The following is a 17,717-nucleotide window of genomic DNA, read 5'->3' as shown; positions in this document are numbered from 1 at the left end:
GAAAACAGAAATTACCCTAACCCCCCTCCCTCAGAAGCTGACCACCGTTGACATTTCGGTGTTTCCCCGCCAGTGCTAGTTCGTTTCTACAGAAACGAGATCCCAGTGCAGCCGCCCGTTCCACCCTCCGCTCCTCGTGATTCACGAAGAAACCCCGGGGAGGCGGGCGCACTCGGGGGCGGGCCGTCAGGGGAGACCGGGAGGAGGCAGGGCTCAGCTAGGTTTTGAGGGGAAGGGCGGGGGGTGGCCGTGCAGGGGGCACTTCAGGTGGGAGGTGCTTCTCACACTGGGGGGTGCAGGGGTGTGTTTGGTGCGGCCAAAGCCTCACCACCCAGGAGGGTGGCGTTCCCGTTTCCCGTCCTCGCTCCGGGCTCTCCCTTCCTCCTTCCCTGGCCCTCCGTTCACTCGTTCCTTCGCTCAGTAGTCATCGGGCACCTGCTGTGTGCTGTGAGTTCGTCCAGTGCCGGGGACGCCATGGTGACCAGGAGGGATTTTGTCCCCGCCCTAGTGGGGTGTATAATGTAATGGACAGGTACACCTGTTCTACTCAAAGGCAAACATTTGTAAGTGTTTAAAAACAGCACCACAAACACGGGTTTTTATGGTGCAGAATGCAGCCTCCCTGGGCACCGGTTCCGTGAGAGGTGCGCCTTCCTGCCCAGGCCCTCGAGTGGGAAGACTGACACCCTCCACGCGTGGGCTGTGCCGTGGGCTGTGGTTGCGGGGGGGGGGGGGTGCGCTGGGTCACCCTCGGGAGCCATCAGTGTGGCGGATGGGAAGGTTTACACTGGGGAATTGTGGGAGGTGTTCAGAGAAGTTCATGTGGCCGGAGTGCATAGGACCTCGAGGGCCAGAGTGGGGATTTTGAACTTTGCCTTTGGACAGTCGGCCGCTATGGGGGTGTTTTGAGCAGGGGGTGGTACTTGCAAAAAATAATACAAAAATAAAATGTATGCGTGAAAACCCACAGTTGAGTGTGTGCACCCCAAGTTTTACCTGCTCCCTGTTGGGGGCCTTTGCCACCCTACCCCTGTCCTTCAGAGTCGTTCTGTGCTTCCTCGGTTTCTGGGAGGTTCTGTATCCCCAATAGATTTGAGCTCTTTGAGGTCCTTCTTTACTCTCCAGGACCAGCATGGGGCCCGCCACTCACTGAGAACTCAGCAGGGTTGAGTTTTACAGAAAGGATCTGAAACCAAGCATGACTAAATATTTTACTTTATTTTTTATTTTTTAAAGATTTAATTTATTTTTAAAGAAGGGAAGGGAGGGAGAAAGAGAGGGAGAGAAACATCAATGTGTGGTTGCCTCTTGAGCGCCCCCAACCGAGGACCTGGCCCACAACCCAGGCATGTGCCCTGACTAGGAACCGAGCCTGCAACCCTTGGGTTTTCAGGCTGGCACTCAATGGTGCAGACGGGAGCCACACCAGCCAGGGCTGATTAAATATTTTATCTTATTTACTTATTTTAGAGATATTTTAAAATTTATTTTTAGAGAGAGGGGAAGGGAGGGAGGAGGAGAGGGAGAGAAACATCAGAGTGTGATCGCCTCTCATGTGCCCCCAAACTGGCCTGCAACCCAGGCTTGTTCCATTCCCTGACTGGGAATCGAACCTGCAACCCTTTTCTTCGCAGGCCCGTGCTCAATCCACTCAGCCACGCCGGCCAGGGCCGATTAAATATCTCACAATAGAGCCCTTTCAGTACAATTGGAATGGTCTGGTCTGCAGAGAAGGGCCAAGGGGACCGGCCAGTGGGCTCATGTGAAAAGGAGACAACACCCGGGGCTGCGGCTGGTGTCTCTGCCCCAGAGCGCAGCCTCGGAGGTCGGTCGGGGAGAGAGTTTGATGTGTTTTCCGGTTACGGATCATCAGGGCTAACATTCCCTTGTGGGAATCTGGGGAAGGCAAGGGACTCCCCAGAAAAGGGCAAAACGACATTGTGCCCCTCATTGCTGGGGTTCACTGACCCCCCACACCTCGCCCACAGACTTGTGAACAATCCCCCGCCCAGTGTCCAGCGCTAGATGTGAGCTGTTGGCTCCTGCCTCTACTCCCGCAGGGAGATGGGGCTTCTCAGGTTTTCCTCGTCTCTGCCCTATGATCCGGGGGCCGTCTTTCCATCGTGGGTGCATGTATCCAGCTACCCTGTCCTCACCCCCAACGAATCTCCGTAGCCTCTTCTTCTTAGCCCACAAGCTCCACCTCTGATACAAAAATAAGTACATCTGCCCGTCGACCTCTCGGTCCTCGGAGTCATCACTCTTCAACACACTAAGGTTCATTGGCATGTGGGGCTGAGAATCCTCTTTTCTGTGGGGACTGCGCTGTGCCAGGCCCAGGGCCGTGAATGTGAGGGGGAGAGCCCCAGACCTCGGGGCGTACTGAGTCCCAGTGGGAATGGTACAGGGTCCGGCAGGATGAGGCCTGCTTGAGTGGTTGATAGGGTCACTACATGGGTGTAATAACTTACAGTTTTAATTTGAACACTTCACCTACAGTGGCATATGGTGTGCATGAGTGTGATGTTGTCATGTTACAGAATGACGTGCTTATGGTTTTATAATAAAAATGGGCGTTATTTGTGCCAGGCCATGTATCTGCAGTTGCAGCAGGGTCAGGGGGGCGGGTGGGTTGTCTCAGGGAAGAGATGGGGGTCCCAGGGCCACTTCCCCAGTGTGTCCTCCACCCAGGGTGCTCTGCGGGTGCTTCCCACGCCTGCATCTTTTTGGTCATTTACATCTCAGTGTCAATGGCACTGCTTCTTGGAGACCTGCCCCAACTGCCTGTAGCTGTCCCTGGTTTGCCCCGATGCTGTGTAACAAACCCAGACTCAAACGCTCACGAGGCCGCGCTGCTCCCTCGCACGTCTGGGGCTCAGTGAGTGGGGGGGCTCGGCGGGGGCGGGGGGCTCTGGGCTGCGGCCTGGGGTTCCTCTGGCCCCCGTGGTCTCTCGTCCTGCCATCCCAGCGAGCTTATGGGGGCGCACCGTTCTCACGGCGGCAGCGGGGAGGCGGGAGGAAGAGCAGAAATCCGTTCATGTCATGTGCATTGGACACACACAGCCCGGGCCAGCAGCAGGGAGGACCTTCCCTCTCCGTGAGGCTGAGGCAGGCATGTGGCTGTGCGGTGTCACCTTTGCGGGGCACGAGGACGTGGGGCCGACGGTGTCCCTCGTTCCCCGGTCTGCAGCTGCCAGCTGCCCCCTTGAGCGTGCTTACTCTCTCCCTGAGCTCCGACGCGCTCGTGGGTGCACTCTCTGTTTCCCACTTGTCTGCTGTAGCCCGAACACCAGCTTCAAGACAGCAGAGACTTCTCCTGCCTGTTCCCTGCTCAGTGCCAGGCACCTGCCTGGCGCAGGGTGGCCACTCACTGAATCTCCAAACAAAGGAACGAACAAGTGAATTACATTTGGGCAGCCGGGGAGGCATGTTGGAGCCAGGTCCTGAAATTGTAACCACAACTAACACTTCCCGGGGGTGAGTAAGGCCAGGCATGTGCTGTGTGCATGCGTGACCTGGGTTACGTCAGGGCATCGTCACAGCACGCAGCCCTGCACAGGCAGGGGCAGGGCAGACGTTTGGGTGGGCGCTGCTCAGAGGACTGGAGGGCGGCCCAGGGCGACCGGGGGGAGGGCAGCCTGGTGGGCAGCAGCCAGGTGTGAGACGCAGCGGTGACACTGGAGCCCAGTGGCTGAGCTGGTGTGTACCATGTCTCTGGGGGAGCCTCAGGTCACTCTGCAGGGTGGTGTCCCCGGGGTGAGAGCACAGGCTGTGAGAGGCTGTCCTGACAACCGAGCTGACCGTGAGGGACCTCATGCCACACATCAGCCTGGCCGGATGTCCGTCCCGGAAGCCGTCCCTGCTTCGGGAGAGGCGGGGCCCTGACCATCCTGTAGCAGAGGCGTGCCCAGGCTGTTGGACAAACAAGCAGCTTCAGGGGGTCCGTCTGCTCCGAGACACATCAGGGCCCTGCCCAGCCTGGAGGGAGCGAGTCAGTGGCGCTGGCGCCGGGCTGCTAGTGTGCCCCAGCGACGCACGAGAGAGTCGCCCTTCCGTCTGCAAACTTCCGGGCCTGCTCAGGTGCCCCGGGTCCTCGCTGGGTTCTGTGCCACTCCCCACCCCTGCCTCGGGCTCTGCCCGCCTCTGCCCACCTCCTGGTAGCTCAGCCAAGGAGACCTCAGCGTAGGGAAGGGGCCTGGGCTGGTGCGTGGGTGCTGTGCGTCTCAGCTGCACAGGAAGCGCCGTGGACCTGCCCGGGGCGCACGTGCCCGGTCAGGCTGGCTTCTGATGGTCAGTGCCCTGAGCTGGTGTGCGTTATTTTTTTAAAACATTTTATGCATCAGGGAAATCAATCCTTTTTTTAAAGACTTTATTTATTTATTTATTTTTAGAGAGGGAAGGGGGGGGGAGAGAGAGAGAGAGAGTGAGAGAGGGAGAGAAACATCAATGTACGGTTGCTGGGGGTCATGGCCTGCAACCCAGACATGTGCCCTGACTGGGAATCGAACCTGCGACACTTTGGTTCGCAGCCCGCACTCAATCCACTGAGCTGCGCCAGCCAGGGCGTGTTTTTTTTTTTTTTTTTTTTTAATATCTTGAAATGGAAACTCTGTGCTAATAGGAAGAAAGGACATGAAAAGAAGGAGACTCAGGTTCCAGTCTCAGCCCTGCTGTGGTAGCCATGGGCTAGTACACTGATTTCTTGGGGCTTCTGGTCTCTTCTGCAAGATGAGACTAAGACAGCCCGGCTTCTTGTAACAATTAAGGTAATGAATATGAAGCATCTTGTAACACCTCATTAAAGTATTACTGTTGGTACTAATTTGCCTTCTCCCCTCTGGAGGAAAAGAAAGAAAAAGTCTCCAGGAATGTTTTGTCCAAGCCCTGAGCCAGGCCATGTGACCGACAGTCTCTCTCCTCACCTCCCGGGGCCGGCCGTCGGGGATGCTGGGAGGGTGAGGGCAGCCGCGGCTCCTAGCGCTGAAGTGACCCGCTGCGGGCCGCACGGCCTGGCCGTGTTCACCGCCAGGAGGCCCCCTGAGGGTGTGCAGTGACCACGGCTCCCGGTGGGGGGCGGGGCACCACTGCGTGGTGGTTGCTGGAGGCTCGGCCCGGGGAGGCTCGCCGCCTGCTTGGGGTGCCGTCTCCCTGTGGCTTCCTGCGCTGCAGCACCTTGGAGATTTTTTCCAAAACATCCGAGTTTGTTGTCATGAACAGAGACGTCAGCGTGGCCTTCCCCCCGCAGCGGAGCGTCACGAGGTCTCTGAGGGCGGCCAGCACCAGCCCTGACGCCCCAGAGCCTCGCGCTCTCCCTCGGTTGCTTCTCCCTGGTTCCGGAGTGTTCTGGAATCTGCAGGCTGGAGTGAGGCTGGGTAGGGAGAGGTCAGCCTGGGCACTGGAGCTGCCAGCCTGCCCCCGGTGGGTGACCACCCTCTTCCAGCCCTGCTCGGAGCGGCCCCTGTCCCCCGGGGGCTGTAGCCACTGGGCAGGATGTGGTGATTCATCCGATTCGGAGAGGAAGGGTTTTGTGAAAAGGAATTTTCTCACGGTTGGGCCCCGGGGTATTAAAAATACTTTTTCTGGCTGTCGTGGGTTGGCTGAAGCTTGCATCTGAATGTTTATCCACTTGGAAGATTTGTTCATTTTATTCATTATTTTGAAAGTCTTGTGTCAAAAGCTTTTTTTTGTTTTGAAGTAAGACTGCTGAGGAGGCTTTGGGGTGAGAAGAGGGGGCCTGGGGGGCAGCCCAGCACGGGGCTTCTCTGCCCTGTGGGCACAGGGCGGCCACCCCAAGTCTGAAGTCTGGGCTGGCACCAGGAGCTCCTCCGCTCACCCGAGCCTCCCTCCCCAGGGCTGGCCCCTGAGTCCTGGCCGGAGGTCTCCTGGCTTGGCAGCATCGCCCTGTGAGGTTCGGGCCCTGGACTTGGCGGCGGAGGACGGCCTGTAGGGCCCTCTCCTCCTGCCCGGGGGTACGGAGAGGGAGGGGGGGCAGTTGCTGAGCTCCTTCGGGCCCTGGGGCCGTGGCTGCGTGGGAGGGGCCTGGGGGTCCTTTCCTCGGCTGAGGCAAGTTGAGATATTCGGGGGAGCTCTAAGAAACCCAAGGTCTGGGGCCTCCTGAGAGAAATGTCTAGAAACAGATGAGCTCACTGGGAGGCGGGGAGGGAGTTCTCCGGCGTGGGCGGGGCCTGTGAGACCCCTGTCACTCTCCAGTACGCCGCCCACGCGCAGCCTTTGGCCTCCACGTCCCTGTAGCGGAGAGGGCAGCTGGGGCGGGAGGAGGACTCTGTGACTCAGCTGCGCAGGGGACAGCAGGTGGCATGGCCCTCTGGCCAATCTGGGGACTGACCCACCCCCTTCCCTCCAGCCTTCTTCCCCCGGCCTCTCTGCACCAGCTTACCCCCAGTTCCGACCTTTGCCCTCAGAGGTGAGGTCTGACGAGGCCCAGACAGTGTCAAAACTGCAGGAAGCGTCGCGATGAGTCAGTCCCCCCTCGGCTCCTCAGTGATGAAACTGGCACTCGGGGTGTTTGACTTGGCAGGTCCCCGGCCAGAAGGGGGCAGCGCCCCAGTCCAGGCCTCTCTCAAGTTGATTTATTCCACTGCACGTACATCCAGGTGGAGAGCAAAAGTGGGCTTCGGTTCTGAGTGCATGCTATTCGGTGAGAGGGTGCTGTCCTGCACGGACGGGCCCCAGGCCCCAACCACACCTGAGCCTCGGGTGGTGCTGGGTGCGAAACTTCCTGCTATCCCTGCGCCCTGGCGGCGTGCGCAGCAGGTGTGGGTGTCTGAGGTGGACATTCACTAGGTCGTGGCAACAGCCATTCCTGACGTGGGCTCAGCACCGCCCATTTGACAAGCCGGTCCCACTGTCTCCCTGAGGTGGCCAGCCGGACCTGTCCGTGGAGGGCAGGAGGACCCCAGCTCAGAGCTCTGTGCCCCGCCTAGCATGACATCACAGGCCAGTTGTGGTCAGGGTCAGAGAGTCTGCCCAGGCTAGAGCCCCTGGTTCCGGGCCACTGACGCTGCTGGCTGTGGAGGCCGGAGCTGGGGCTCCTCTGGGCGCAGCGTCTCACTTGCCCTCCAGGACCCGCAGCCCCATAAGCCTGGGGACCCTCAGCCTGGTGGCTGCTGTACCTGGACCCCGTGTGGTCTTTGGCAGAGTGCTGCTGCTCAGTGAGGGTTCCTGGGGGGCAGCCTGACCTTGTCGGCCAGCTTCTTCCACCGTGAAGTTGGGGGCGGGCAGCTTGCGCAGGCCCACAGCCCCCAAAGGAGGGTGGCCTTGGGGGCCAGACTGGGTTTGGGACCCAACAGATTTGTGGTCCCATGACTCACTGGACATGAATCAGCAGTTCCTCAGATGATCAGGTGTTGGAGGGGTGGCCTGAGGCCATGCTGATACTGACCACTCGGACAGGGGCGGGCTGTGATGCCCTGCAGAAGGGGCAGAAATGCTGAAATTGCCCACTTGCCCCATGAATGGCACAGGCAATCAGATGAGTAGCCCAGGCCCAAGACTCGAACAAGCTGTCAGTCGCTGGAGCCAGCCTCCTTGGAGCCTGTGAGACCCACACCTGCTGACCTGATGTCCAGCCCACCTTCCTGCTCAGTAACTCATCACTCAGTGGGCTTTTGTTAGTGCCCTCCCCGGGCTCAGCCCTGGGGACCAGGTCAGACCTTGTGGGAACTTGGTAGTGGGGGTGGTGGGTCCTCAGGGTGGGTGTTGATTAACCCCGATGAAACGTAAAACCAGTAAGAGGGGATACAGCGTGACCACGAGTACTTAGAATTTAACGCTGGAATTTGCGTCCCCTTCACACCATGGTCTGGGAGAAGGGGGAGGAACTAGAACCTTATCCAGCCCCAACAGGGGCCCAGTCAGGGTCCAGGGCTGGAGTGGGCAGTGGCCTGTGCCACGAAATCAGGTGTGGTTTGGATGCGAGGTCCATGTCCAAGGTCGCCTCCAGCAGGAGGGGATCGGATTTGCAGCGCCAACAGCCTGCTGGAGTGGGTGGGGGGCAGGACCCCGCAGACACCGAGGGGAGCCTGCAGGGGCATGGGATGGAGGAACGGGCTCTCAGTGCCCAAGGAATCCCTTCGTGCCAGTGCCCTGAGCTCCCAGGACAAATGTCAGGCCCACAGACCTCCCTCCTGAGCTTCAGTTCCTCATGGGACCTGGCTCCTGGTCCTGGCCATCCCTCTCCTGAGGATGCACGTGAACCCCAGGAACCTGTGAGCCGGTGGCAGTGCGTAGGGTAGCATGTGACTCCTGAATCAGCCCAGGACCTCCTCGGGTCCCCTGTGACATTCCCCACGACCTGCGGCTTTTAGGGTTATACTCCCCCAGCTGGTGGACCTGGGCTTTCTTCACTCTCCTCCTCAGCTAATCCACACCAAGCCACCTGATAAGAAGCGCTCAGTAAGGGGTGGCTGAGCAAACAAGTGACTGCATGAATGGGTGGCAGAGGGACCGCTCAGGCCTCACGGGCAGGTGGGGTCGGCCAGCTTAGCTGCAGCGTGACGCAGGAGGGCAGAGCAGCAGCCCCCAGCGGGTCTTCTAGGCCTGGAGCCACGCCCTTGGATGGGCCGTGGTGGGGCACGGCGCTGCAGGGACCGAAATGTCCCACCGCAGTCAGAGGCTCTGCTGGGGCCCTCTCTGGACGGTGGGCAGCTCGGGCCTGACTTAGGTCACCGCCCCTCCATGTCCCTTGTCCCCCTCTCCCGGAGACACGCCTTCACCACTGTGCTTCTCTCTCCTCCTCGGGGTGCAGATCCTGGCCAACGTCTTCCTCTACCTGTGCGCCATCATCGTGGGCATCATGTCCTACTACATGGCAGACCGCAAGCACCGCAAGGCCTTCCTGGAGGCCCACCAGTCGCTGGAGGTGAAGATGAACCTGGAGGAGCAGAGCCAGCAGCAGGTGAGGCTCTCTGGGGCGGCCTGGGGTCGGGGACTGGTGGGGAGGGGGTGGGCCCAGTGGGAAGCCGAAGGCACGGTCCCCGCAGGCCATCCGCCAAGGTCAGGTGTCCGCTGCCTGACCTGTCCCGTGGGCCCCTTGCCCTAGGAGGGCCCCTCCCGACTGCAGGGAGCTTCATGGCTGCAGGGTTGGAAACTCACTCCTGCCTCCCCTTCTCCGAGCTTGACCTAAGCCGCTCTCTTCCCCTTTTCCTGCCTTTTTAAAAAATCCTATAATTTAAAACTTTTCTTTTTAAAGAAATACATCACCCCAGCAGCCACCTTTTCCAGGTGAAAATGTTCTGTGCACCTGAATGTTCTTGCTCCATGGGCATGCTTGTGTTAGTCCCCGTCGCCTCCCTCTGCCGCTCCTTCAAGGTCAAGGGCAGATTCATGCGCCCACTTCCTGTGCCTACAGAGCCACTCTTTGCCCCCCCCCCACCCCCCGCGGGGACCCATCCCCCAGCCTCGGGGCCCTTCCGAGGGAAGTCCATCAGCCCGGGACGCTGTGTCCGGCATGCTCAGGGCAGCCTCCCTGCTTTTTCCTCCCTCCAAGTCGTTTTTCAGGAGTAAAACCAGCCCGGTCTCCCGGGACCCCGCCGTTTACATTTTTCTATCGCGAGAAGTGCCCGCCGCCCCGCTGTTTGTTTGCTGGCCGGCCCCCTGCCGCCGCCGGGTGCACGGCGGAGCCTCCCAGTTCTCATGGGACTGCGTCTTGCGTGTGGTGTTTGGTCTGGATCCATCTCAGATGCTTCCCGAGGGTCCCCAGAAATTCCATCCGCCGACTTCCTGCCACCCGCAGGTCACTGCCCCGTCACACGCAAACGCAGTCAGTGGAGCACATGTGACTCTCTGCTCCGGGAACCGTGTCGTTGTGCGTTCGCGTGGTGGTGCTGTGTGCTCTGGGTTCCCGGCGTTGCCGTTTTCGGGGGCCCTGCCACTCAGGTGGGCGGGGCTGCGGTTTCGGGGTCGCTCTGGCCCCTGCCCGTGGGGGGCCCATTGGCGGGCCCCACCTTCCTTCTCTAGACAGAGCTCTTTGAAGGCGCACACCCATCCAGTCGGCGGGTGGGCCCCGGCGTCCTCTGTGTTGGGGATGTGGTTTTCTCTCTGTTTACCAACGAGATCTGGAAGCTTCTGGGCTGGGCCTCCGACTCAGTTCTTCCCGAAGGCGTGTTCCATTGTGACAAAGGGCCAGGCCTAGCTCACGGTACTGGGCCCAGTGGCCTGAGGTTGCTCTGAGCTTGACCTAAACCTCCCTCTTCTGCCTTTTTTTTTTTTTTTTGGTACAGTAATTTAAAACTCCTCTTTTGAAGGAGTGCACCACCCCAGCAGTTCCCGGCGACTCCCTGCGCTGCTGCCGGGCTGCCGGCTGTCAGACGCGCCACCGCTCCCTCTCGGCGATTGCTCTGGTTTTCCCTGGTGGCTGCTGCCGAGTTCTCTTCGTCTTGTTTTTTTTTTTTTTTTTTTTTTTTTAATTATTTTTAAATTTATTTTTTTTTTAATTTTTTTTTTTAAATTTTTTTTAATTTTATTTTTTATTTATTTTTAGAGAGGAAAGAAAGGGAGAGAGAGAGAGAGAGAGAAACATCAATGTGTGGTTGCTGGGGGCCGTGGCCTGCAACCCAGGCATGTGCCCTGACTGGGAATCGAACCTGCGATGATTTGGTTCGCAGCCTGTGCTCAATCCACTGAGCTACGCCAGCCAGGTCGTCCTGTTGTTTAGCAGTGTGACCACGACGGACCAAGGCGTCTTCTCCGTCGTCACTCTGCCTGGTATTGGAGGAGCGTGAACTGAGGGCTCGGTGATGTCATCGGCTGTGAAAGCGTTCAGTCGGCAGCTTCGGCTGCGTCTGTCCCGTCCTCTCCTTCTTTCCAAGGATCCTAGACGTCCTTGTTAGACGTTTTTACCGTGTTCCATAAATCTCTGTTGTTGTTTTTCCTCCCGCTACGGAGGCTTAAGTGTGATTAAAGAATCCCGCCTTAGCGTGGCCCCCGGAAGGCGTTCTTCAGCTTCTGTTTTCCATTCTGCCTTGTCCCTTGTTTCTGTCTGGTCTCTCATGCTACAGGCGCGTTCCTCTGGGTTCTTTACACTGAAGAAAAAAATGCATGTCACCACTTGGCCAAGCCAGGAGTTTTGTTTTTGTTTTTTTTAATACAGTCTTTGGGCAGTTTTCAGCGTTTCTGTCTGTGCCAGTCTTGTCTGACTCATAATGTGTAATCCAGGACCCCTTCCGTCGCACTGAACAGTGCTGGGCGGGGTGAGGAGGGCCCCCTGGGTCTCGCCCTGGGTCTGCTCATCCCTAAGTAGATGGAGGATGAGTTATCCGCCCCTCAGAGCCTCACTCTTCTCATCTGCAAGGTCAGGCGGGGGAGTTGGTACTGCAAAGTGGAAGTACCGGTACTCGGTGTGCAGGGTTCCCTGAGTCTGGTGAGAGACGCAGGCAGAAGCCCCTTGTCACCCGTGGCGTGTGGCCACGGTGGTGGTCAGGCTGCAGTGCCCGGGCCATCTCCTCCACTTTCTAATGCCTCGTGCCGTATGCTTCCTCCGGGCGGGGTCAGTGCAGGGAACCTGGGGCCCGGCAGGGGGGCCCCCCTCTGTGACTCATGAGTGCCGTGGGGCGGCCCAGGTCCCCCGCAGTCTGCCCAGGGCTGCAGCGGAGCAGACGCTGGCCTGGGGAATGAGAGGTCCGGGGAGGCAGAAGGCAGGTGCGGGGGAGGGGCACAAACCCCCATTCTCAGGCCCAGCTGGGCCCCTACTGGGTGCCTGTACATGTCCCTCAAGTGCAATGACTTCACCTAGCCAGCTCTAGCTTCTGTGTGGCCCCAGGCTAGTTCCTGCACTTATTTGGGCCACAGTTGCCCTATGTGTAAAGTATAGGTGATAATAAAACCGTTTTGGTAAAGTGGATAATATGTGTAAGACCCTTTAAAAGTGAGAAAAGCTCTGTTACCATTGGAAAGGGTGGGATTCTCCCCCCACCCTGTCAGTTTCAATTTGCTGGTATTTTCCTCAGGACTTTTGTGACTGTGTCCACAAGACAGATTTGCTTCCCATTTTAGCTTTTGGTGACCTTGACGGGTTTGGGGATCGTGGTTATGCCAGGCTCATGAAACAGTTTGAGAGGCACCCCTTCTCTCCAGTCCCTGGAAGGGTTTGAGGGAGACTGGGCTCTTCCTTCAACGTTCAGAAGCATTCACTGGTGAAACCCTACGGGACTCGAGTTTTCTTTATGAGAACAGTCAGTTTTCTTCACAGATACAAACAAGGTTTCTCTTTACCACAGATGCAATAGTTCTCTTTACGTGTTGGAAAGTTGTTTTTTCAGGAACTTGTCCGTTTTGTCAGGTACAGAACTCCCGGTTGCTGGGTGTTTACGTCCCGCCCTTCGAAGGCGTCATTCCTTTACCCTGGGGGTCCCACCATTTCTGCTGGAATGCCGGTGGTCAGATGCGCTGCTACCCCTTTGAAAGTAACTGCATGTTTTTTTTTCTGCAGCTGCTTTCACAACTTTCTCTTTGGTTTTAGCGATTTTACAACGATGGGCCCAGGAGTTTTCTTTGTAGCTCCTCTGCTTGGAATTCAAAGAGCTTCTTGGATTGATGGTTCGATGACTTCCATCAGTTTTGCAAATTTTCAGCCAGTAGCTTTTTCTTGCTTCTGTCTCGCTCTCTCCCTCCCTTCTAGGACTCCAGGCATCTTTATTGGACATTTTTACCATGTTCCGTAAATCCTTTTTCCCCTGCATCTTCCTTCTTCTAAAGCTGCCGTGCATCACAGAGAATTTTTTACTGAGTTCACTCCCAGTTTGCTAATCCTCTCTGCTCTGTCAAATCAGTGGTTCAGCTCCAATTCACATCAGTGGTAGAATCTCTAATTTCCGTTATTGTGTTTTTTGTTATTCTGGAATGTCCATTTGGGGTTTTTTAAAAATATGTTATTTATTTATTTTTAGACAGGAGTAGGGAGGGAGAAAGGGACGGAGAAAGAGAGGGGGAAAAACATCAATGTGTGGTTGCCTCTCACGCGCCCCCTACTGGGGACCTGGCCCACCTCCCAGGCACGTGCCCTGACTGGGAATGGAGCCCTTTAGTTCGCAGGTTGGTACTCAATCCACTGAGCCACACCAGCCAGGGCTGATTTTCTTTTTTAATTAGTAGTTTATTTTTTGTTGTGTTTCTCCAGTACCATTTAGCCCCCGATACCCTCCCTCCTCCACCTCCACCCGCCGCCCTCCCTTTGACTTGAATGAGTAGATTCCAGTTCTCTGGGTACATTCTGCATTTTGTCACCTATTTTTGGAAACTATTAAACATTTCCTTATTTCTCACCTTCCTGCTGTGTGATGTTGGCACTTTGCCACTCTGGTCTTTATTCTTCTGAGGAATTGGGATTAGAAATAATACCATCGTCGTGCCGGGGTTTGGGAATCCCACAAAGCAAGAGCTCTGAGTCTAGAACCATGAAGCCTTCCGTGCCGTCAACTGTGGCCATGCTGGCCTGGCCTCTGGGGACACGAGCTGCTGGGAGGGGCTGAGAGGTCTACTGGGACCTGGTTCCGGGGTCTGTGTGCCTCCCCCTGACGCCAGCCGAGACACTGGCCGCGTCCTCCCCGGGTGCTGGGACTGACCCCACAAGTGGCGTCGGTTCAGGAGGGTTTGGGGCCCCAGGAAGGTCAGCCGGCCTGTCTTTGGGGCCGAGCAGGCTGGGAGCAGAGGCCACACGGTCCCGTTTCCCGGCCCCCTGAAAACGGCCCTCGTGGGTGTGAGGATGAGGTGACGGACGTGAAGACAGGTTGGAAACGGCTGCCGCAGGCCCCGGCCAGAGAGGAGACGGAGCTGGTGTGGACGCGGCTCCTGCTGGAGGAGCCTCTGAGGCCGGTGCCCCCCAGACCCCCGCGCTCACAGTGCTCACCTGCCGTGTAAAGAGCATTCCCAACTAGAAACGGAATTCTCAGTGTGTCCTTTGTAGAGAAGGCTCCTTTCAGAATGCAGTTCTCAGGGTTCATATTGCACCAGCTGTTGTGTCGGTGAGTGTTGTCTTGCTTTCTGCGCTGTCCTGGGGGGAGAGCCCAGTGTGTTGTCAGGGGAAGCCCTGCCCGGCGGCCAGCGGCCTCCAGCCGGACAGCCTCTGCTCCAGGCCTCGGCCCCTCAGCTGGACACTGAAGTGGGGGACCAGCTGGTGCCAGGGGTCCCATCCTGGTTCCTCTGATTCCATTCCTGTTGTTTTTGTCACCGGGAGGTTGTGCCGTCCTTTGGGAAAGTGACCGAGCCGCTGCTTATAGCAGGCAAGTCCCGGGTGGGTGGCCCGCCGACCCTCGTCCTTTCTGCACAGGATCCTTTCTGCTTGGTTGCCAGGGTGGGCGTGTCCATCTCGTGGAAGGGCGCGTCTTGGTGAGGGCGTGTGGGTCATGGGGATGAGTGGGACAGGTCTCGGGCCCCCAAAGACTGGGCTGCCTCAGCTCCTGGGCTTGGCCCCTCCTTGGCGGGGCGGGGGGGGGGGGGGCTGGCCCCTCGGAGGTCCTGGTGGGTTTCAAGCTCCGTGTGCGCGGCCCTGGCGGGCAGGGTCCCTCTCTGCCTCGGCCGGGCACCCATGCAGGTCTAGGCGGTCCGGTGGCATTTAGCTGTGACTCGGGGCTCGTGACAGGTGGACGTCAGGTCCCTCTCCTCGGCTCCCTCAGCTCCCCAGGCGTGTCGGGTGGAGCAGGAGGCCCGGAGGGAGGAGCTGGAGTTGTTTTCCTTTATTCCATGTGACCGTACTCCACGGTTGAGGTGGGGACCTTGAGCATCTCGCTGGCCCCCTGGCAGCAGCAGGCACCCAGGAAACCCACCCGGCGCGCACCTGGTGGCAGGTCCCAACCGCAGAACTGTCTTTGTCACGCGTCTAGGACTACTTCCCGGGGAGCGGGACACCGTTGAAGGAGGACGGAGGGGCGACGGGGGTGTCGGCAAGGCCTGTACTTCCCTCAGACCGGGCTGGGGGAGGTCAGCCAGCCTTATCTTCATTCGAGGGAGAAGGGGTGACCTCGGCCCCCACCCTCCCTGGGGGAGGAGGCCGTGGCCAGCACGTCGGGCAGAGCTTAGGGCTGACTGTGCGGGGTCCTAGGCCAGCACATCGTTGGCCACTACCAAGTCCACTCATCTCTCAGGGCCTTTACCGAGACGGGGCTGCCGCCCCCGGTCAAGGACGGAAGCAGGTGTGCGCTTCCGCAGCGCCCGTCCCTTCCCGCCGATCACAGGTGCGACCGCTGCATCCTCCTCGACACCCAGCCCCTCCGGGCAGCCGCACCCTGTCCCTCGGTGTCGGCCCATGGGCCGAGCTGAGCTGCTGCAGCGTCAGACCTGGGAGCCCCCGGCCTTATGTGGCCACTTAAATCAGCTAAAACGTAAAACTGGAAAATCAGTTCCCCCTCTGCATTAACCACATCACCTGTGCTCAGCAGCTGCATGTGGCTGCTGGCTGCCATATTGGACAGCACAGATTCCAGAACGTTCCCGTGACTGTGCAGAGATCTGTCGGTGCTGTTCTGGAGGCGGACGGCTCGCCCCTTGGGCCTCGGCTCCCGGCTGGCAGCTCATTAACTCGCCAGACCTCCGAGGAGCGCGGGCCCTGGGCTGAGCCCTCCTGGGGAGGGCCCAGGTGCCGCACACGTGGCTTTCTTTGGGTCCAAAGGGCTGTCTCCTGAGCTCACGGTCACCTGGCCCCACGTCTGGAGATGGCGCCGCAGTCCAGGCAGGTAACCAGAAGTCTCACGGACTCTGTCCCCTCTCCAGCAGTGTGACAGTGCTGGGCCCGCCCTGGGTCCGTGTGACTTCCGTGCTGTCCACGAGGACGTGGCCTGGCGGTGACCGCTCCCTCTCGGAGCCCGCCGGCCTGGGACACTCTGGGGACCTTGGCCTGGAGCCTGCGGTCATGAGGAAGGTCCTGTTGAAAGAGCGCTGGTGTTTGAGTCTCGCCGAGTCCCCCGACCTGCGAGCGCGCAGGCTGTGCCTTGGAGACAGCACAGCACTCCTGCCCCCGAGACGGGCCGCTCTGCATGGCCTGACTGCTGCCTGCCGAGCTCAAGGGAGCACCGTCTACCTTTGGCCTCCCCAGCATTTAGCTCAAGGACTTGCACGGATGGCCCGTGACTGTCCTCTGAGCTACTGAAGTTGTACATTCGGGCCCCTGGTCTGCATGGCGCCTGCCTGCCCCAGAGACACGCGGCAGCCCTGGAGTTCCCAGGTCTCACGTGCCGTGGCAGTCAGGCCCCGGCCCCCCAGGACAGGCCGGCCTGGTCTTCCTCCGCGTTGTGGCCCTCCTCCTGCTGCCTCCTCTGCTCAGACGGCCAGGCCAGGGTGGGCGCCTGGTGGGGTCCAGTGACCTTGTGGCTTCCAAGTGGCCTGAGGCTCCCAAGAACCTGGATAAATCAGGACCAGAGTAGACGTGTCTGTGGGCCAGCTGTGAGTCTGCTCCCAGCCCGTGAGGGGTGGCAGTCACATGGATGTGTGTGTGTGCATGTACACACGACACACGTGTAGGGCGCACACCCTCAGACAGGCAGACCGCACACGGACACACCACACACACTGCCACCGGGGGGCCCTGCTGGTGCCTGGCCCCTTCCCTCTGCCCCTTTCACGAGGGCGCTGTGGGAACTTAGCTGCTCGTCAGCCAGGCTCCCTCCCCCAGGTCCCTGCGGCCCCCGGGCTGTAACTAACGCCTGCACGCCTCCCCAGTGTGTCGGCTGCGGCAGCCCGGGGCCCCTGGGAGCAGCACGGGCCTCCTTCCTCGGGCCCCGCCTGGAGCCTGGCACGAGTCATGGCTGAGAATGGGGCTTGACTGCCTCCTTCCTAGGGCCTGGCTGCAGCCGCACGGACAGACCGCCACGACCCGGGCGTCACGGCTCTCGGGAGGGAGGGCTCAGCAACTAGCTGTCCACGGATGAGAGCGCCCAACCCAGGGGGTCAGGTGGCCAAGCACCCTGCCCCCCACCCCCAGTCCCCAGCCAGCCCCCGACCCTGCCCTGGGTCTGCTCACCACCCCGGCAGGCCTGGGGGCTTCTCCCCAGGGTCTGGGCAGTTTTTCCTCCGCCCAGAGAGCCCACGGGAGGCTTTCAGGCTTTCTCCCTCTTTCAGACCTCGCTCGGCCCTTTCCCCAGAGAGGGGCAGGCGGTGCTCTGAGCTGCGTGATAACCATCAGAGCCTGTGGGGCCGGCAGAGGCTCGAGAAGCGGAGCACCCGCCCTCTTCCTCTCGTGGAGCCCCGCGTGACCCGGAGAACCCCGTGCTTGGGGCCAGCCTGCCACCCTGTGGCGACTCCCTCCCGCGGCCACTCCTTCCTGTGGCCGTCTCACACGCCCGGCAGCGGGGTCCGAGGCCACTGCCTCTCAGGGCAGCGCAGCCTTTGTTTGAACTGCGCTGACTTTTAGCAAGTTCCTCTCTGGGAGCCACGGTCTGTTCCCCAGCAGCTCTCTCTCACGGGGCCTCCAGGGGAAGGCTCAGCCCTGTCCCAGGCAGCAGCTGCCCTCGGACTGGGAGACTTGTCTGCGATGCTTCCGGCCCCTCAGCCGCCCGGCCTCAGGCTCTGCACCACGTGGCCCGTCCCTGACTGAGGCCCAGGTGACCTGTGTCCTGGGTGGGGAGCAGCCAGCGTGTCTGCCACCTCCTGGTCAGGACCCTTAATTTCTCTTACAGACCAAGGGCCTTGCTTGCTGAGTGAGGTGCCACTTTATGCTGTGACTTCATTTAAAATCTGATAGCATCTTAAGTGGTTGTTAGACTGTTTTA

The 17,717-nt window shown here is 59.4% G+C and overlaps 1 protein-coding gene across 3 annotated transcripts in view; it reads left to right on the top strand.

Annotated features, from left to right (window-relative positions):
* ADCY3 (adenylate cyclase 3) overlaps positions 1 to 17,717 on the top strand; it is a 56,954-nt gene that overhangs the window by 16,132 nt on the left and 23,105 nt on the right. For all 3 annotated transcript variants that reach the window (XM_028516630.2, XM_036027728.1, XM_036027727.1), the window contains exon 3: positions 8,768 to 8,917. In XM_028516630.2, the coding sequence (XP_028372431.1) occupies positions 8,768 to 8,917 (150 nt within the window). The remainder of the gene's footprint in view (positions 1 to 8,767; positions 8,918 to 17,717) is intronic.

The sequence above is a fragment of the Phyllostomus discolor genome, chromosome 6 (assembly GCF_004126475.2).
Source record: "Phyllostomus discolor isolate MPI-MPIP mPhyDis1 chromosome 6, mPhyDis1.pri.v3, whole genome shotgun sequence".
In the NCBI taxonomy this organism is placed as follows: domain Eukaryota; kingdom Metazoa; phylum Chordata; class Mammalia; order Chiroptera; family Phyllostomidae; genus Phyllostomus; species Phyllostomus discolor.
The sequence above is the reverse complement of the archived record's forward strand: the minus strand, read 5'-3'. Positions and strand labels throughout refer to the sequence as shown.